The following is a 21,682-nucleotide window of genomic DNA, read 5'->3' as shown; positions in this document are numbered from 1 at the left end:
TCCACAATTTGTCACTAAAAATGATTTGTAGAAACTTTGCCAGAGTTTTGAACTGTGAAGTAAGTCATCAAGTTGGGGCCCAGGACTTAGCAGTGTACTACCTACAAATGTATCCCTAGGCCACATCCCAGCCACTCTGAGCAACCATTGCTGTAGGCACAACAAGGACTATTAGATATCTGGAGAGCTGGAATCTTCTAAATTCTTTTAATAGTCTCCAGCAGTGAGATAAACAGCTTAAAGCCTTTATTTGTGTATGATACATCAACTTTCCATTTTTGGGGTGCATTATGCAAATCAACTTTTATTTTAGGTTGATAATTTTCCCTCTTTTAGCGGCCTCATTTGACTCCTACTAATCTTGAAACTAACAAATGATAACATCTTTGCGTCTTCTCCCAGAAGCTGCTCTTGCCTTGGGTCTCCTCCCCTGTAGTTGGGTCTCCTGAGCTGCTGCTTCCTAACTGAACCTTCCCTACCTGCCAGGTGACACACAAGCTGAGTCACAGCCCCCTAGGCTTCACTTCAGCTAATGCAGTCCCTGCTGCTAGACTCCCGTGTCTGCTTTGCCTGCTGCCTTGGCTTGTCTTTGATGCCTGATTCCTTCTCTCCATTGCTGCTCAGCTCGGGAACAAGGAAGGGTCGTTATCCATGCACAAGAGCTGAAAGTCAAGGTGCCATGGGGAATGCCTAGCACACAGCAGGTACTAGAGTGTCCGTGAAACTGAATTTGCTATTCCAAAGTATATCCTAAATAAACTGACTACATCTCACTCACTTTGGGGTCTCTGTTCTGACACATAATGTCCGCTTACTAGTGCATATTGCTTCTATGCGTTCATAAAAATTAATTCCAGTTGTTAGAAATGATAAATATTTTCAGACTTGCTCTGGTTTTTGTTTATTTTGTGGTTACTGCATTTATTCTCTCAGTGGAAGGGGCAGATCTACCTCTGGCATGGTTCATGTGCTCCCACAGTCATCTTGAATTCTCTCAAACCTGCAAGAGTAGGTGTCTTAGTTGACAAACTACTGTGAGCAAAAGCAGTTTGCAGAGGGAAGGGTTTTTTGGCCCATTTCCATACCAATCCATCATCAAAGGAAATCAGGGCAGGAGCTGGAGGCAAAAGCTACAGAGTGCTGCTTACTGGCCCACCCCTCCTGCCTTACCCTGCTCTTGCCCTTGTGATGTGGTTAGGTTCAGATGCACAGTAAGAAATGCAGGCACGTATCTTGTCACACGCTTTGCAGCTGTGGAGTCTACCCTGTGTGTACCGCTTTTCTTTTAGCCCTCATCTGACTTTACATGTGACATTTCACTGGCAGTTTCTGCAGTTGTTTGGCACTTGAGGGAATGGAACCTTTTAGCACATCTAGAGGTGTTGTTTCTGAAGGGGACCTGGTTTAACTGAAGGACAGCACCATCTATCCAGCTCTCTACAGTGTGGGACTCATAAAAATACTTTTACTTGGCTGCTCCCACTTTGCCACTGGCCAAATACAAGGGTTTCAAGAAAAAAAAAAAAAAAGCATCAATCAGATTTAGCTGTGGGTGTACCTGACAGATGAAATGCTCTTAAAAACCTTTGAAAGTACATGAATTTGTACTCTGGAGTTCTTTGCCTGTGCGGATGAGCTGGGAAAGCATCTAAAATGAATTCTGAGACATTGCCTCTCCCTTTAGCACACCCCACACACACACACACACACACACACCGCAAACTACATGGTGTTTCATACTATGTTTTGAAATCTTCCTCATATTTCGCTTGTTGAAGTTGATAACTCCAAATATACACAGGCATTACAGTGTGTGAACTGATTCTCTCTGCATAGACCCTGGAGCTTAACTGCCAGGTGAATTGAGAGTACATCTTGTCTCCTCTTTTGAAATTACAGTGAGGAAAACACAGGCACACTCCCACGGCGATGGGGAGCACTCTCAAAAACACATAAGCTATTTCTCCTCTTGATGTGGGACACGAGATAGATCGTTTTCTCACACCCGGGGCTTTTTTTTTTTTCTCCCGGGGGAAAATCAGTAATATCTATGTAAAAGTATATGCTGCTGATGGTATGTCGTTCACACAGTTCATCAGAGTGCACACTCCTGCCCAGTCTCTCCTTTTTCTTGTACTAGCAGTGTATTAGCTACTTTTTGTGGCTGTGACAAAACTCTTGACAAAAACAGATGAAGGAAGGGAAGGGTTGAGTTTGGCTTGCAACATTCGAGGGAATGTAGTCGATTGTGGGAAGAACACCCCTCAACTGGGCCCAGGGTGCCTGCAGCCAGGAAGTGACTGTGATGAATGCTGAGCTCCCACTTCTGCTTTTTAGGCGGCCCATGAACAAAGTCCACAGGGTGGTACTGCCTACTTTCAAGGTGGACTTTCCCTCACTTAGGCCTCTCTAGAAACCCTGACAGACACGCACAGTTTGTCTCTTAATTATTCTAAATCCCATCATGTTGACAGTCCGTACTAATGGTTTCTTCTCTAGAAAACGGTGGGTTGCCCTCCCTCCCAGTGATTACTTGCAGTTTTTCATTTCATCTTGTTACAGATTAGAACTGGGCAGGGTTGGAGGGAAGGTTCTGTTGTCAAGTCTTTGTTCACATTCCAGCTGTGTCACCCCAGACATGATGGCCTTTCTAAACTTGTTTCCTATAAAATAGACATAGTAGTATTTATGTTACAAATTATTTCTGAGAATCATGTGGGATAATTCATGTGAACTCTGTCCTAAGTATTTTTTAAATGTGGGTTATCTTCTTCTGTTTTCAAACCTCTCCAATACTTAAGGTTTACCTCTACCCTAAAACCATCTGGGAAAACATGCCCTGACCTCTTTGGCACAGCGCACATGACATTTGCAATGGCTGAGGCACTGGTCAGAAGAGCGCTTATGAGCATAGCGATTTCCAAGCTATCATCTGTTAGTGACGAGTGGTCCTGGCTCTCTGCTGATTGAGCGTGAACCAGTGGCTGGGTGTAGTAGTACATACATACCTGTTACTCCAGCACGTGGGAGGCTAAGGCAGGGTGGATTTCAGCTTAATCATCAGTTTCATCTTTGATTTTAATAAACAGGGAATTTTTTAATTAAAGAAATTATCAACTTCAAAAGCACTATGAAAAGATCATTCCTGCTTATTATACTTCACTAGATTTTTTTTTTCTGGGTGTATTTACAACAGATGCTAAGATCAGTGTAGATCCCTGGTTATGGTGTCATCCTACCTTAAGGGTGTTTTCTCCCTTCACAGGCGAGGAACGTGTGAGAGAAGGAAGCAGTTCTTAAGGTTCACTACAATTTCTTTGCATGGTTACTGACAGGCCACCAGACTGACCATTTCACACAGGGCTGAGCCTTGCGTATGACCCTACGTTTGGATGCAAAGCGAGGCACGGCCGGCCGTTTCTAAGTGTGCTGCCACTCTGGTGCTGTCCAGAAGGCGTGGAGCTGGGAGTGCATTGTTTTTACTGTACCAAAGTTTTTAACACCCCTTTCCTCCCTTTCTCTTTTAGGCTCTAGACCAAGATAGAACAGCCCTCCAGAAAGTGAAGAAATCTGTGAAAGCAATATATAATTCTGGTCAAGGTAAGTTCTTACCAAGTGCTCCCATAACGCATTAATAATGTTCCGAGTTGTCTGTCACACTGTAGAATATTCACAAAAGACCTTTACAGATGAAAAAGGGAAGGAGGCCAAAGAATAGAGCCTTTCTCCTTTTCTCCCTTCTGTCTCTGCTCTCAGCCAAAGCCTGTCATTGTTTCTGTAGTGTAAGTCAGTGTTAGCATCTTTTAAGAACTCAGTAGAGTGGTGGCCGATGGTTGTCAGGAGGTACTTACGGTCTCTTTGTGTGCTTCGTCAGCCTGTGATCCAGTAACACGCAGTAGCCTCTTCCTTCTTGAGTGCGCCTGTACACACTGAAAACCAGTGCTGGCAATGTACCCTGCAGGCGAGTTAGGGGAAAATGTCTACCTTCACTGAATGCCCGCTGTGGGTTTTTAATGATGCCAGAGAACTTAGTTAACTAAATTTAATGTTTTAACATTGATCCAGAGACTTTCTGGAACTCTCTAACAACATTTGTTTTATAATAATTAATTATTAATTATGATATCATATTATTTATATATTTTATGATTATATACCTGAATATTATTTATATATTAATATTTTAGAATTTTAATTATGTGATTAATCCAAATTTATTAAATTAGTGGGTACTTACAAGAATTAGTAGGCTCTAGCTCCCCAGGAAAGGGTTGGGACAAATGTTTCAAGGTCTCTGAGTCACCTTGATACCATTTTGCAGCCACAACTCACTTGCAGGCAGTCACTTCACTGATACATCAGTGTCTCTAATGCACAGAAAGCCTGGAAGGGGAAGATGGCTGACTACGAAGGAAAGAGTACGTTCTTTGAAGCTGAACAGTGAACAAAACCACCTTGAACTGCATCCTGCTTTCTATACATGGGATGGTACTATTAAAGACTTGGACCTCATTTCTGTATTATATCGTCGGAGTTCAGTAAACTCAGTGTTCTTCTTAATGTTATTATTATTATACAGCTATAGAGCTGAAAGAAGTGTGAGCAAGGCAAAACCTGACCCCAGAACTGCCCTCCTCACACACTGTCAGAGCTACAATCATTCGTCTGAGGGAAAACTGGCTCTCGACAGCCTCCTCCCCACACCTTAGAACATTGTACAACATTATCATCATGTTTTATACCACTACCTCATTTCTCTAGATTTCAAGAAAATGACACAATATTTAAATAACACAAGTAAGTAATGACTGTTTATAAGTCAGTTTTTTTATCTGATACAAGTAAATATAATTATAGTGGTTTTATTTTTTCATCTTTATTAACTTGGGTATTTCTTATTTACATTTCGATTGTTATTCCCTTTCCCAGTTTCCGGGCCAACATCCCCCAGCCCCTCCCCTATAAGTCAGTTTTTTAAAATCAACAAAACTGATAAAATGAGTGAAAACATTTATATTTAATATAAACATATTTATATTAATAGAGATTTATTAGAGTGGCTTACAGTTTGTGGTGCTATTAAAGAGTTGTTGAGGGAACTTTGTGTACCTAGTTTCTGTATTCTGTTGTGGGAATTCAGTAAATTCAACTAACTCAACAGTAGTTGTCTCTTGATGGAAATGCCAAGAATCCTGTAGGTATTTAGGCCATGAGGCTGAATGTCTCTGCTGTATTTGAATACAGAAGTAGGTTCCAGTACCTGTGAAGGACGCCTAGTAATAGGGCAGATGAACCTTTCCATGGAAATCGAGGGCAAGCAGGCAGAAAGCAGAAGCTCCCATTTCCGCTTTCTTTTATATGGGCCTGCACCAGCCGGTGTGACCAGACTTAGGTGGGTCTTCTCACCTCACATGACCCAGTCACGAAGTCCTCACAGGTGTGGGCTTTAGTTGACTGCAGACGGAACATCTCAGATGAGCAATCACAGTCTTCTCGTCTGGAGTGACCGTATGTTGGTTTAAGTTTTCACATAATGAGAAACCTAATTTACAGACTTCTGTCTCTGACTTCATCCTGGTAAACGCCTGAAGTTTTGTAGGGAGTAGCTTTTTGAGATTAACCGGAAAAACTGCAGGCTTTGAGGGACTGATTCTGTTTTGTTTTGTTTTTCCCAGGTGTTTATGTGGTTAAGCTTACTATGAAGTCTCAAATGCTACCTTAGATTTCAGGCTGTAGGTGACAATAAAATACACGTAAGATGTATAAGATGACGCTCAGGAACCTTATTGGGATTTGGAAAAACATAAAGTGAATGGGATTCCTAAATGAAGAACAGCACGTATATAGTTAGATGCTACTGAATACACTATACACAGTTTTCAAAAAGATGAATAATGTAGCTTTGCCACACTTGTTAAGCTCAAAGACAATATTTGACTCCAGAAGGAGATTCTGGGGATCTGATGTAGTATGACAGATTGTTAAGGGACGACTTCTCAGAGAACATGGCATTGGCCATTATGCATTCATGCTGTACTCTAGACTAAGCCAAACAAGCCTGTGAAATAAGTGCCAACATGTTATGGAGCTTAGAGAGCCAGACAACCTACCCAGAGTACCATACTTAGGAGGAAGGTGAGGGCCTTGTGGCCCCAGCCTTGCTCACTGCACACACAGTGTTCATCGCCTTCTCCTGCTGTGTGACAGGGCTCGAGAAGTACATAAAAATTGCTTGTCGTATGTTGGCTGCATGGGTTCTTCACTGGAAAGCTGCCTGAAAGTAGCTGTGAATACTCGTTTATCATGAATATTAGTGAGGGAATCACTAAACTGTGGGCAGTGCAACCTGTGGGTTGACTTTGTGGTTCTGTGATGGGGATCACATGAAAATTGTACTTGTGGTTAGAAGTGTAGAGATAAACTCAGATTGCTTGGGTCTCCTCACGGGCTACTGGGACCCAGTAACCTTTGTAACCACAGGCCGAGATAATACAGTGAGCTTTTTGTCAGGGTATTTGGGCAGCACTAATCCTTTAGAGGCGACGTTTATTCTTTTAGAAATTCAGTTAAATAGATGGAGAAACCAAGATATTCCATGACAAAACCAAATTTACACAATATCTTTCTACAAATCCAGCACTACAAAGGATAATAAATGGTAAAGCCCAACATAAGGAGGCAAGCTATACCCTAGAAGAAGCAAGAAACTAATCGTCTTGGCAACAAAACAAAGAGAAGAAAAGCACACAAACATAACCTCACATCCAAATATGAATACAACCGGAAGCAATAATCACTATTCCTTAATATCTCTCAACATCAATGGCCTCAACTCCCCATTAAAAAGACATAGATTAACAAACTGGATACGCAACGAGGACCCTGCATTCTGCTGCCTACAGGAAACACACCTCAGAGACAAAGACAGACACTACCTCAGAGTGAAAGGCTGGAAAACGACTTTCCAAGCAAATGGTCAGAAGAAGCAAGCTGGAGTAGCCATTCTAATATCAGATAAAATCAATTTTCAACTAAAAGTCATCAAAAAAGATAAGGAAGGACACTTCATATTCATCAAAGGAAAAATCCACCAAGATGAACTCTCAATCCTAAATATCTATGCCCCAAATACAAGGGCACCTACATACGTAAAAGAAACCTTACTAAAGCTCAAAACACACATTGCACCTCACACAATAATAGTAGGAGACTTCAACACCCCACTCTCATCAATGGACAGATCATGGAAACAGAAATTAAACAGAGCGTAGACAGACTAAGAGAAGTCATGAGCCAAATGGACTTAACGGATATTTATAGAACGTTCTACCCTAAAAGCAAAAAGGATATCGTTCTTCTCAGCTCCTCATGGTACTTTCTCCAAAATTGACCATATAATTGGTCAAAAACGGGCCTCAACAGGTACAGAAAGATAGAAATAATCCCATGCGTGCTATCGGACCACTACGGCCTAAAACTGGTCTTCAATAACAATAAGGGAAGAATGCCCACATATACGTGGAAATTGAACAATGCTCTACTCAATGATAACCTGGTCAAGGAAGAAATAAAGAAAGAAATTAAAACTTTTTAGAATTTAATGAAAATGAAGATACAACATACCCAAACTTATGGGACACAATGAAAGCTGCGCTAAGAGGAAAACTCATAGCGCTGAGTGCCTGCAGAAGGAAACAGGAAAGAGCATATGTCAGCAGCTTGACAGCACACCTAAAAGCTCTAGAACAAAAAGAAGCAAATACACCCAGGAGGAGTAGAAGGCAGGAAATAATCAAACTCAGAGCCGAAATCAACCAAGTAGAAACAAAAAGGACCATAGAAAGAATCAACAGAACCAAAAGTTGGTTCTTTGAGAAAATCAACAAGATAGATAAACCCTTGGCCAGACTAACGAGAGGACACAGAGAGTGTGTCCAAATTAACAAAATCAGAAATGAAAAGGGAGACATAACTACAGATTCAGAGGAAATTCAAAAAATCATCAGATCTTACTATAAAAGCCTATATTCAACAAAACTTGACAATCTGCAGGAAATGGACAATTTCCTAGACAGATACCAGGTACCGAAGTTAAATCAGGAACAGATAAACCAGTTAAACAACCCCATAACTCCCAAGGAAATAGAAGAAGTCATTAAAGGTCTCCCAACCAAAAAGAGCCCAGGTCCAGACGGGTTTAGTGCAGAATTCTATCAGACCTTCATAGAAGACCTCGTACCAATATTATCCAAACTATTCCACAAAATTGAAACAGATGGAGCACTACCGAATTCCTTCTATGAAGCCACAATTACTCTTATACCTAAACCACACAAAGACCCAACAAAGAAAGAGAACTTCAGACCAATTTCCCTTATGAATATCGATGCAAAAATACTCAATAAAATTCTGGCAAACCGAATCCAAAAGCACATCAAAACAATCATTCACCATGATCAAGTAGTCTTCATCCCAGGCATGCAGGGATGGTTCAATATACGGAAAACCATCAACGTGATCCATTATATAAACAAACTGAAAGAACAAAACCACATGATCATTTCATTAGATGCTGAGAAAGCATTTGACAAAATTCAACACCCCTTCATGATAAAAGTCCTGGAAAGAATAGGAATTCAAGGCCCATACCTAAACATAGTAAAAACCATATACAGCAAACCAGTTGCTAACATTAAACTAAATGGAGAGAAACTTGAAGCCATCCCACTAAAATCAGGGACTAGACAAGGCTGCCCACTCTCTCCCTACTTATTCAATATAGTTCTTGAAGTTCTAGCCAGAGCAATAAGACAACAAAAGGAGGTCAAGGGGATACAGATCGGAAAAGAAGAAGTCAAAATATCACTATTTGCAGATGATATGATAATATATTTAAGTGATCCCAAAAGTTCCACCAGAGAACTATTAAAGCTGATAAACAACTTCAGCAAAGTGGCTGGGTATAAAATTAACTCAAATAAATCAGTAGCCTTCCTCTACACAAAAGAGAAACAAGCCGAGAAAGAAATTAGGGAAATGACACCCTTCATAATAGACCCAAATAATATAAAGTACCTCGGGGTGACTTTAACCAAGCAAGGGAAAGATCTGTACAATAAGAACTTCAAGACTCTGAAGAAAGAAATTGAAGAAGATCTCAGAAGATGGAAAGATCTCCCATGCTCATGGATTGGCAGGATTAATATAGTAAAAATGGCCATTCTACCAAAAGCGATCTACAGATTCAATGCAATCCCCATCAAAATACCAATCCAATTCTTCAAAGAGTTAGACAGAACAATTTGCAAATTCATCTGGAATAACAAAAAACCCAGGATAGCTAAAACTATCCTCAACAATAAAAAAAGGACTTCAGGGGGGAATCACTATCCCAGATCTCAAGCAGTATTACAGAGCAATAGTGATAAAAACTGCATGGTATTGGTACAGAGACAGACAGATAGACCAATGGAACAGAATTGAAGACCCAGAAATGAACCCACACACCTATGGGCACTTGATTTTTGACAAAGGAGCCAAAACCATCCAATGGAAAAAAAGATAGCATTTTCAGCAAATGGTGCTGGTTCAACTGGAGGTCAACATGTAGAAGAATGCAGATCGATCCATGCTTATCACCCTGTACAAAGCTTAAGTCCAAGTGGATCAAGGACCTCCACATCAAACCAGATACACTCAAACTAATAGAAGAAAAACTAGGGAAGCATTTGGAACACATGGGCACTGGAAAAAATTTCCTGAACAAAACACCCATGGCTTATGCTCTAAGATCAAGAATGGACAAATGGGATCTCATAAAACTGCAAAGCTTCTGTAAGGCAAAGGACACTGTGGTTAGGACAAAACGGCAACCAACAGATTGGGAAAAGATCTTTACCAATCCTACAACAGATAGAGGGCTTATATCCAAAATATACAAAGAACTGAAGAAGTTAGACAGCAGGGAGGCAAATAACCCTATTAAAAAAATGGGGTTCAGCCCCAGTGAACTAGACTGTCGGGGAGGGCGGCAATGGGGGGAGGGGTGGGGAGGGAACACCAATAAGGAAGGGGGGAGGAAGGGATGTTTGCCCAGAAACCGGGAAAGGGAATAACACTCGAAATGTATATAAGAAATACTCAAGTTAATAAAAAAAAAAAATGGGGTTCAGAGCTAAACAGAGAATTCACAGCTGAGGAATGCCGAATGGCTGAGAAAACACCTAAAAGAAATGTTCAACATCGTTAGTCATAAGGAAATGCAAATCAAAAAACAACCCTGAGATTTCACCTCACACCAGTGAGAATGGCTAAGATCAAAACTCAGGTGACAGCAAATGCTGGCGAGGATGTGGAGAAAGGGGAACACTCCTCCATTGTTGGTGGGTTGCAGACTGCTGCAACCATTCTGGAAATCAGTCTGAGGTTCCTCAGAAAATTGGACATTGAACTGCCTGAGGATCCAGCTATACCTCTCTCTGGGCATATACCCAAAAGATGCCCAACATATAAAAAAGACATTGGCTCCACTATGTTCATCGTAGCCTTATTTATAATAGCCAGAAGCTGGAAAGAACCCAGATGCCCTTCAACAGAGGAATGGATACAGAAAATGTGGTACATCTACACAATGGAATATTACTCAGCTATCAAAAACAATGACTTTGTGAAATTCAGTGGGCAAATGGTTGGAACTGGAAACTATCATCCTGAGTGAGCTAACCCAATCACAGAAAGACATACATGGTATGTACTCATTGATAAGTGGCTATTAGCCCAAATGCTTGAATTACCCTAGATGCCTAGAACAAATGAAACTCAAGACGGATGATCAAAATGTGAATGCAGATCGCTCATGAGAGACACAGCCAGAATACAGCAAATACAGAGGCGTATGCCAGCAGGAAACCACTGAACTGAGAACAGGACCCCTGTTGAACAATCAGAGAAAGAACTGGAAGAGCTTGAAGGAGCTCGTGACCCCATATGTACAGCAATGCCAACCAACCAGAGTTTCAGGGACTAAGCCACTACCCAAAGACTATACATGGACTGACCCTGGACTCTGACCTCGAGGTTGCAATGAATATCCTAGTAAGAGCACCAGTGGAAGGGGAAGCCCTGGGTCCTGCTAAGACTGAACCCCAGTGAACTAGACTGTTGGGGAGAGGGCAGCAATGGGGGGGGGGTGGGAGGAACACCCATAAGGAAGGGAGGGGGAGGGGATGTTTGCCGGATACCGGAAAGGGAATAACATTCAAATGTATATAAGAAATACTCAAGTTAATAAAAAAATAAATAAATAAAACCAATCCTAAAAAAAAAAAAAAAAAAAGAAATTCAGTTAAGTGAGGAAAACAGTGGTGGTTTATATCTTTCCATGATACATTCAAAATGCAGTCCAAACTGGGGTCAGTCCCAATGCTTTCGGCCTCATCCCGAGAAGCCACAAAAGGCCGATCATTGGTGATCTTCCCTATGTATTTTCATTATTGTTTTACAGCACGTAAGCAACAGAGATCTCATTCAATGATGCTCACAGGTTTAAGAAACAGTTTTGTATTTCTGATTGGAGATTACCAGCTACTCACTTTCCTAAAATGATTGAAAAGTACTCAACGATTACAAAGGATCATGTTTATAAAAATGAGTTCTTTTTTTACACATAAACGGTCAGTACTGATTACTGAACAGTGTAGAATAATAAAAATTACTTTTTGAAAATCATTATCTTCATGGAAGACCTTTACTTTGGAAATCACTTTGGGGATTTCTCTCTCATACCTCTGATGCATATTAGGGCACTTAGAAATACATGCAAAACTCAAAACCTGTGAATGTCTTAGACCAAGAGAAAGCAATCCTAGCCATTTTCCTGTTCCTTCTTTGTTTTTAATGTCTTAATTTATTAATCTGTGAGACGTACTGTCATTTAGTCCATGCAGCTCCTGTCTCCCTCACCCCCTTTACTCTTGGTAATTTGTTTAAAATAGCTGACCCTTTCCTAAGCACTGGAAAGGATTTAAAGTCTGTTACAATTCTTTGATTTTTTTCCACAAAGATCAAGCATAATTCACCCATCTTGAGTGTGACCCAGACTTAGAAACTCTTCACTTTTGAATAAGTGCTGACATAACGCCCTGTGATTTCAAAGGCTAGTTCATCAGAGTGCTAGTTTTAACCTGCCCTGTTCTGGTCTTTTTTGTGGTTCTGTGATGGGGATCACATAAAAATTGTACTTGTGGTTAGAAGTGTAGAGATAAATTCAGATTGCTTGGGTCTCCTCACGGGCTACTGGGACCCAGTACTGCCTTTGTAACCACATTTGGAGAAGGTAGGTACCCACTCACCTATCGTGATGGAGAGAGACCTCCCATCAGAAGCATAAGCTGACAGCCACATAGGCAAACCCATCTGCTCGCCCTGCCATCCCAGCTGACAGGCTTAGTACCGGTAGCCTTGCTGCCCCTGTGGCCATGCACATGCATGAATGCTATAATTCAGCTGTGACCTCAGAAAGGGGAGTTCAGTGATACATACTGTGTTTTTATAACGTGGAAGACTCGATCCGTAGGTAGACTGAACGGATGGTATTCTACGAGCTGTGCAGGAACAGAAATCTGTTCTTAACAGGCTCTGTTGTGGCCTTAATGTACTTGTTTATCCTTTTCTCTTGGAGTAAAGACCCAGGATCTCTGTATTATTAGATCTCAGACTGAAAGGTTCATCTTACTTTTCTTTATTTTCTTGAGGTAGGGTCTTATGCATCCCAGAATAATCTCAAACTCCCTGTGCAGTTATGTTGTTAGGTGTGTAGGATGACCTTCAACTTCCGATCCTCCTGCTTCCACCTCCCAAGCACTGGGACTGGACATAGCACTGCACCTGCCTGGAGGTCTAACCTATGGCTTCAGGCATGATAGGTTCCTTACTGACTGAGACATATCTCTATACACCACTGAAATGTGTTTTATCATTTATTATTATATGGTGATTTTCTTAGAAATGTTTGCCAATATATATTTTTGGAATAAATGTTAACTTGCTGACAACATATGGCACCCCCTAGAAATATGTAATGCTGTTAGTCTGTAAAATGCAACTCTTTCTAAATCCTTTCATTTTAGTAGAAAAGGTAGTCTGTAGTGTGATGACCAGGGTGAGCAAGGAAGTCTTCCTTCAGAAGCAAAGCGAGGCTGGTGGAAACTGGCTCCCCCTTTTCACTGCAGGAGAGAAAACACTTGTTGCTGTCTTGTTTTCTTTCCCTCCTGTTTCCTTTCCATTAGAATTGCTGATGAATAATTTTAGGATGGAAATGTAGTGCTGTTTAGACAAAATCAGCACCTAGTAGTCTCTAAATTTTCATTTTGCTAGATTATTTAAGAAATAGTTTATAGATCTCACAAATTCATCCAAGAGTTTAAAGGTAAAATATTAAATTTGTCAGTGGCTAGAAAGCAAGCAACTTTATTTCGGCTGCTTTTCTAGACACTTTGTTCAAATGTTCAGAGGTAGCATAGAGTAGGTTTTAAATAGAGTTGGCAGTTAATTCCAGTGTTTGGCTAAACATCATATAATGCTAATTTTAATTATGATCTTTTTATCAGGCATAAATAGATAAAATAAATTAAAATTTTAATAGTATGGTTGAAAAGGAAAAGTCACATGACTACAAAATCAGTTCTATGTTTAGGAAATTTAATATGTATAATTTCTTTACATGTATGGATAATAACTGCATTTACTATTATGTTACATGTATTATTTTGTCTGGAAGAATGTGTATGTAACCATGCTTACTGGATACCAGAGAACGCTAGAACAGGAAGATTTTCTAGAGCCAGAGGTACAGGGGGTTGTGAGCTTCTGTGTGGGTGCTGGGAATTGAACCTGGGTCCTCTGGAAGAGCAGCCTGTTCTCTTCTGAGCCGTCTCTCCAGGCCCTGTGTATCTTTAAGGACAACCTTTTGAAGCCTTGAACAGATCCTCCTGGAAAAATACAGTTAATATTCTTGGTCTTTCTATATCTGGCCTCTCATGCCAAGTTGCTCTTTGACCACACTTTTGAATGATTTTATCTGTGACTGTGATTCAATTTTCCTGTAAAGTTGTTCTAAGGATAGCACAGACCCAGGGCAGCACTGTCTGGTTTGGGCTTAACTTCTCCATGTGGTGTTCTCCCTGGAACTCGCTGGAATCCTATCTCTTTCACAGAGATTTTGAACGGGTAAAGTATCACATGTTATTAAGTAAGGGAGCAGCACTACAAGTGCATGCTTTCACATGCCTAACTGACGGGGCGTGTGTTCAAAAATAGTCTGCAGTGCATCACATCTGGAGAGTATGTGCTCGAGTCTGGTTCTACCTCTCCATATCTTCCTAAACTGGGTTGAGACACCCCATGTTGGGATTGTGGAAAAATTGACAATGATAAAATATTCTTTAATGCACAGCAACCAAAATTGAATTCAGAATGCAGCATGTGAGGGGTCCCAGGTGTTCCTGTCTGTACTCATGTTTTGCATTGCACTTCACTGTAGCCCAAGTTGTAGGCACACAGATGGGCACTTTTGTGTGGATACTTCTGTCATGTCGTGCAGTGCCACCAAATACGACCTGAAATGCTCCAGCTCATCTTGAAGACCACTATATGTTTCATTGCTCTTATATTCAATATATGTTTTCTGCTCTTATAAAAACCTAATGCTTTAGTTATAAAAAGCAAAGACTCTGAATATTTTCCTACCATCATTGCTCAACAGGAAAATGTCAAATCAGTGTATCTTTGGATTGTACAGTTAGAATGTTTGATTTTATAAATTGCTATTTGAATTGCTGACATGAGTTTCATTAAAAAATTGCTTAATTAAATCTTTGCTTGAAAGAAATTAGGACAGAATTTCCAACAATTTCTGATATGACTGTAAATATACTTCTGCCATTTTGCGTCTATATTTATATGAAGCAAAACTCATCATTGACCAATGAAAATGAAATTATTGATGAGCTCTGAAAAGTGTTGTCTGTGCTCTGTCCTTCAGTATCAAATAGGTAATCACGATTTCATTTTTCCTGTAAAATTACAAGGTACATACAACTACTATTGTGTAAATGTTGTAATTATAAAATTATACATAGGCCAAATAGTTACTTTAGGTAATTTTTTGGGATTTGTCATTAGTAAACTTTTGTCCTGTATACCTGTACTGTATACCTGTATTCCCAGAGTCATGTAAAAATGTATCAGATCAAAAGGAGTCCATTGTGAGTGGAAAAACCTGAGAGCCCTGTCTTACAGCATCCCGTTTATCAGGACAAAAAAAGCAGTAAGATCCGGTTCACCTTTAAGTCTTTTCTACATAATCTATAAATTAAGAAGCTAAAGTGTAGGATAATCAAGAAGTATGCATAAGATCAAAAACATAATAGCCTAATTTACCTTTATATCCTGAAGCGAGTTTTTAATACAAGTTAGTAGATTAATAGCAAAATGTAGCAGGCACAATTTTTAACACATGTTGATTAAAAAAGAAGTCTTGCCTCCTTTGACTAGTCATGCTATAGAGGCTGAGGTAGGAGCAGAAGCAGTTGTCCCCTTACTAGGGACCTGATCTCAAAGCATTGTCATTACATAGAGAGCCATAAGCAAACCAGAGCGTGTATTTCTTCTGTCAGGTAGGAGGTCTCAGAGATGAAGCCCTGTGGGTGAGGCCGGAGTACTTAACTGCTGAATACCAGTCGCTCTTGGACACTGCTGAATGATGGATTTGAAATGACTGTAGAATTCAGGAGTATTCATGCTCCTAAATCTCACAGCATGGGCTGTGGCAGACTCTTGGGAATTTGTGGGAACTATAACAAGGAAATTTTTTAAATGGCCTAGAAATATTAAAGGAATGAATCACCACAAATAGCACAGAAGAAGGCATTCTTAAAAATGTGTGGACGTGAATCGGGACAACAGAGGCAGAATCCCTCTAGGACCAGGCACGTCCTGTGTTTACCGGAAGTCCCACACCCGCGGATCCCGGCCCGCAGCAGCTCTCTGCTCCCAGAACCCGTGGGAGAGATACCTTACTGCCTGGTCGGGTGGGCACTCCTGAGGCTGCAGAGCGGAAGAGACCACCAACACTGCCCACCCCTGCCCACATCCCTGACCCAAGAGGAAACTGTACAAGGCCTCTGGGTTCCTGTGGGGGAGGGCCCAGGAGCAGCAGGAGCCCTGCCTGAGACACCGCCGGATCCTGAAGGAAACAGACCGGGTAAACAGTTCTCTGCACCCAAATCCCGTGGGAGGGAGAGCTAAACCTTCAGAGAGGCAGACACGCCTGCGAAACCAGAAGAGACTGCTCTCTGCACACATTACTGATTCCAGAGGAAAACACCGGAGGCCATCTGGAACCCTGGTGCACGGAGGCTCCCGGAAGAGGCTGCGCAGATCTTCCTGGTCGCTGCCACCGCGGAGAGCCCGTGGGCAGAACCCCGCGAGCGAACTTGAGCCTCGGGGCCACAGGTAAGACCAACTTTTCTGCTGCAAGTGACCTGCCTGGTGAACTCAAGGCACAGGTCCACAGGAACAGCTGAGGACCTGTAGAAAGGAAAAACTTCACGCCCGAAAGCAGAACACTCTGTCCCCATAACTGACTGAAAGAGAGGAAAACAGGTCTACAGCACTCCTGACACACAGGCCTATAGGACAGTTTAGCCACTGTCAGAAATAGCAGAACAAAGTAACACTAGAGATAATTTGATGGCGAGAGGCAAGCGCAGGAACCCAAGCAACAGAAACCAAGACTACATGGCACCATCGGAGCCCAATTCTCCCATCAAAACAAACATGGAATATCCAAACACACCAGAAAAGCAAGATCTAGATTCAAAATCATATTTGATCATGATGCTGGAGAACTTCAAGAAAGACATGATGAACTCCCTTAGAGAACAAGTAGAAGCCTACAGAGAGGAATCGAAAAAATGCATGAAAGAATTCCAGGAAAACATAAATAAACAAGTAGAAGCCCATACAGAGGAGACACAAAAATCCCTGAAAGAATTAAAGGAAAACACAATCAAACAGTGGAAGGAATTAAAAATGGAAATAGAAGCAATCAAGAAAGAACACATGGAAACAACCCTGGATATAGAAAACCAAAAGAAGAGACAAGGAGCTGTAGATACAAGCTTTACCAACAGAATACAAGAGATGGAAAAGAGAATCTCAGGAGCAGAAGATTCCATAGAAATCATTGACTCAACTGTCAAAGATAATGTAAGCGGAGGAAAAAGCTACTGGTCCAAAACATACAGGAAATCAGGACTCAATGAGAAGATCAAACCTAAGGATAATAGGTATAGAAGAGAGTGAAGACTCCCAGCTCAAAAGGACCAGTACATATCTTCAACAAAATCATAGAAGAAAACTTCCCTAACCTAAAAAAAGAGATACCCATAGGCATACAAGAAGCCTACAGAACTCCAAATAGACTGGACCAGAAAAGAAACACCTCCCGTCACATAATAGTCAAAACACCAAACGCACAAAATAAGGAAAGAATATTAAAAGCAGTAAGGGAAAAAGGTCAAGTAACATATAAAGGCAGACCTATCAGAATCACACCAGACTTTTCGCCAGAAACTATGAAGGCCAGAAGATCCTGGACTGATGGCATACAGACCCTAAGAGAACACAAATGCCAGCCCAGGCTACTGTATCCTGCAAAACTCTCAATTAACATAGATGGAGAAACCAAGATATTCCATGACAAAACCAAATTTACACAATATCTTTCTACAAATCCAGCACTACAAAGGATAATAAATGGAAAGCCCAACATAAGGAGGCAAGCTATCCCCAAGAAGAGGCAAGAAACTAATCGTTTTGGCAACAAAACAAAGAGAAGAAAAGCACACAAACATAACACATCCACGTATGAATATAACAGGAAGCAATAATCACTATTCCTTAATATCTCTCAACATCAATGGCCTCAACTCCCCAATAAAAAGACATAGATTAACAAACTGGATACGCAACGAGGACCCTGCATTCTGCTGCCTACAGGAAACACACCTCAGAGACAAAGACAGACACTACCTCAGAGTGAAAGGCTGGAAAACAACTTTCCAGGCAAATGGTCGGAAGAAGCAAGCTGGAGTAGCCATTCTAATATCAAATAAAGTCAATTTTCAACTAAAAGTCATCAAAAAAGATAAGGAAGGACACTTTATATTTATCAAAGGAAAAATCCACCAAGATGAACTCTCAATCCTAAATATCTATGCCCCAAATACAAGGGCACCTACATACGTAAAAGAAACCTTACTAAAGCTCAAAACACACATTGCACCTCACACAATAATAGTAGGAGACTTCAACACCCCACTCTCATCAATGGACAGATCATGGAAACAGAAATTAAACAGAGACGTGAGACAGACTAAGAGAAGTCATGAGCCAAATGGACTTAACGGATATTTATAGAACGTTCTACCCCTAATGCAAAAGGATATACCTTCTTCTCAAAAACGGCCAAAAAACGGGCCTCAACAGGTACAGAAAGATAGAAATAATCCCATGCGTGCTATCGGACCACCACGGCCTAAAGCTGGTCTTCAATAACAATAAGGGAAGAATGCCCACATATACGTGGAAATTGAACAATGCTCTACTCAATGATAACCTGGTCAAGGAAGAAATAAAGAAAGAAATTAAAAACTTTTTAGAATTTAATGAAAATGAAGGTACAACATACCCAAACTTATGGGACACGATGAAAGCTGTGCTAAGAGGAAAACTCATAGCGCTGAGTGCCTGCAGAAAGAAACAGGAAAGAGCATATGTCAGCAGCTTGACAGCACACCTAAAAGCTCTAGAACAAAAAGAAGCAAATACACCCAGGAGGAGTAGAAGGCAGGAAATAATCAAACTCAGAGCCGAAATCAACCAAGTAGAAACAAAAAGGACCATAGAAAGAATCAACAGAACCAAAAGTTGGTTCTTTGAGAAAATCAACAAGATAGATAAACCCTTAGCCAGACTAACGAGAGGACACAGAGAGTGTGTCCAAATTAACAAAATCAGAAATGAAAAGGGAGACATAACTACAGATTCAGAGGAAATTCAAAAATATCATCAGATCTTACTATAAAAGCCTATACTCAACAAAACTTGAAAATCTGCAGGAAATGGACAATTTCTAGACAGATACCAGGTACCAAGTTAAATCAGGAACAGATAAACCAGTTAAACAACCCCATAACTCCTAAGGAAATAGAAGCAGTCATTAAAGGTCTCCCAACCAAAAAGAGCCCAGGTCCAGACGGGTTTAGTGCAGAATTCTATCAGACCTTCATAGAAGACCTCATACCAATATTATCCAAACTATTCCATTAAAATTGAAAACAGATGGAGCACTACGAACTCCTTCTATGAAGCCACAATTACTCTTATACCTAAACCACACAAAGACCCAACAAAGAAAGAGAACTTCAGACCAATTTCCCTTATGAACATCGGCCTTAAAAATACTCAACAAAATTCTGGCAAACCGAATCCAAGAGCACATCAAAACAATCATCCACCATGATCAAGTAGGCTTCATCCCAGGCATGCAGGGATGGTTTAATATACGGAAAACCATCAACGTGATCCATTATATAAACAAACTGAAAGAACAAAACCACATGATCATTTCATTAGATGCTGAGAAAGCATTTGACAAAATTCAACACCCCTTCATGATAAAAAAGTCCTGGAAAGAATAGAATCCAAGGCCCATACCTAAACATAGTAAAAAGCCATATACAGCAAACCAGTGGCTAACATTAAACTAAATGGAGAGAAACTTGAAGCAATCCCACTAAAATCAGGGACTAGACAAGGCTGCCCTCTCTCCCTACTTATTCAATATAGTTCTTGAAGTTCTAGCCAGAGCAATCAGACAACAAAAGGAGGTCAAGGGATACAGATCGGAAAAGAAGAAGTCAAAATATCACTATTTGCAGATGATATGATAGTATATTTAAGTGATCCCAAAAGTTCCACCAGAGAACTACTAAAAGCTGATAAACAACTTCAGCAAAGTGGCTGGGTATAAAATTAACTCAAATAAATCAGTAGCCTTCCTCTACACAAAAGAGAAACAAGCTGAGAAAGAAATTAGGGAAACGACACCCTTCATAATAGACCCAAATAATATAAAGTACCTCGGTGTGACTTTAACCAAGCAAGTAAAAGATTTGTACAACAAGAACTTCAAGACTCTGAAGAAAGAAATTGAAGAAGACCTCAGAAGATGGAAAGATCTCCCATGCTCATGGATTGGCAGGATTAATATAGTAAAAATGGCCATTCTGCCAAAAGCGATCTACAGATTCAATGCAATCCCCATCAAAATACCAATCCAATTCTTCAAAGAGTTAGACAGAACAATTTGCAAATTCATCTGGAATAACAAAAAACCCAGGATAGCTAAAACTATGCTCAACAATAAAAGGACTTCGGGGGGAATCGCTATCCCTGAACTCAAGCAGTATTACAGAGCAATTGTGATAAAAACTGCATGGTATTGGTACAGAGACAGACAGATAGACCAATGGAATAGAATTGAAGACCCAGAAATGAACCCACACACCTATGGTCACTTGATTTTTGACAAAGGAGCCAAATCCATCCAATGGAAAAAGATAGCATTTTCAGCAAATGGTGCTGGTTCAACTGGAGGTCAACATGTAGAAGAATGCAGATCGATCCATGCTTATCACCCTGTACAAAGCTTAAGTCCAAGTGGATCAAGGACCTCCACATCAAACCAGACACACTCAAACTAATAGAAGAAAAACTAGGGAAGCATCTGGAACACATGGGCACTGGAAAAAATTTCCTAAACAAAACACCAATGGCTTATGCTCTAAGATCAAGAATCGACAAATGGGATCTCATAAAACTACAAAGCTTCTGTAAGGCAAAGGACACTGTGGTCAGGACAAAACGGCAACCAACAGATTGGGAAAAGATCTTCACCAATCCTACAACAGATAGAGGCCTTATATCCAAAATATACGAAGAACTCAAAAAGTTAGACCAGGGAGACAAATAACCCTATTAAAAATGGGGTTCAGAGCTAAACAAAGAATTCACAGCTGAGGAATGCGAATGGCTGAGAAACACCTAAAAGAAATGTTCAACATCTTTAGTCATCAGGAAATGCAAATCAAAACAACCCTGAGATTTCACCTCACACCAGTGAGAATGGCTAAGATCAAAAACTCAGGTGACAGCAAATGCTGGCGAGGATGTGGAGAAAAGAGGAACACTCCTCCATTGTTGGTGGGGTTGCAGACTGGTACAACCATTCTGGAAATCAGTCTGGAGGTTTCTCAGAAAATTGGACATTGAACTGCCTGAGGATCCAGCTATACCTCTCTTGGGCATATACCCAAAAGATGCCCCAACATATAAAAAGACACGTGCTCCACTATGTTCATCGCAGCCTTATTTATAATAGCCAGAAGCTGGAAAGAACCCAGATGCCCTTCAACAGAGGAATGGATACAGAAAATGTGGTACATCTACACAATGGAATATTACTCAGCTATCAAAAACAACGACTTTATGAAATTGGGAGGCAAATGGTTGGAACTGAAAATATCATTCTGAGTGAGCTAACCCAATCACAGAAAGA

The 21,682-nt window shown here is 40.6% G+C and overlaps 1 protein-coding gene across 2 annotated transcripts in view; it reads left to right on the top strand.

Annotated features, from left to right (window-relative positions):
* Positions 1-21,682, top strand: part of Asap1 (ArfGAP with SH3 domain, ankyrin repeat and PH domain 1) — a 282,525-nt gene that overhangs the window by 141,916 nt on the left and 118,927 nt on the right. For both annotated transcript variants that reach the window (XM_032916072.1, XM_032916064.1), the window contains one exon: positions 3,528-3,600. In XM_032916072.1, coding sequence (XP_032771963.1) covers positions 3,528-3,600 — 73 coding nt within the window. The remainder of the gene's footprint in view (positions 1-3,527; positions 3,601-21,682) is intronic.

Source organism: Rattus rattus, chromosome 1 (genome assembly GCF_011064425.1).
Source record: "Rattus rattus isolate New Zealand chromosome 1, Rrattus_CSIRO_v1, whole genome shotgun sequence".
In the NCBI taxonomy this organism is placed as follows: domain Eukaryota; kingdom Metazoa; phylum Chordata; class Mammalia; order Rodentia; family Muridae; genus Rattus; species Rattus rattus.
The sequence above is the reverse complement of the archived record's forward strand: the minus strand, read 5'-3'. Positions and strand labels throughout refer to the sequence as shown.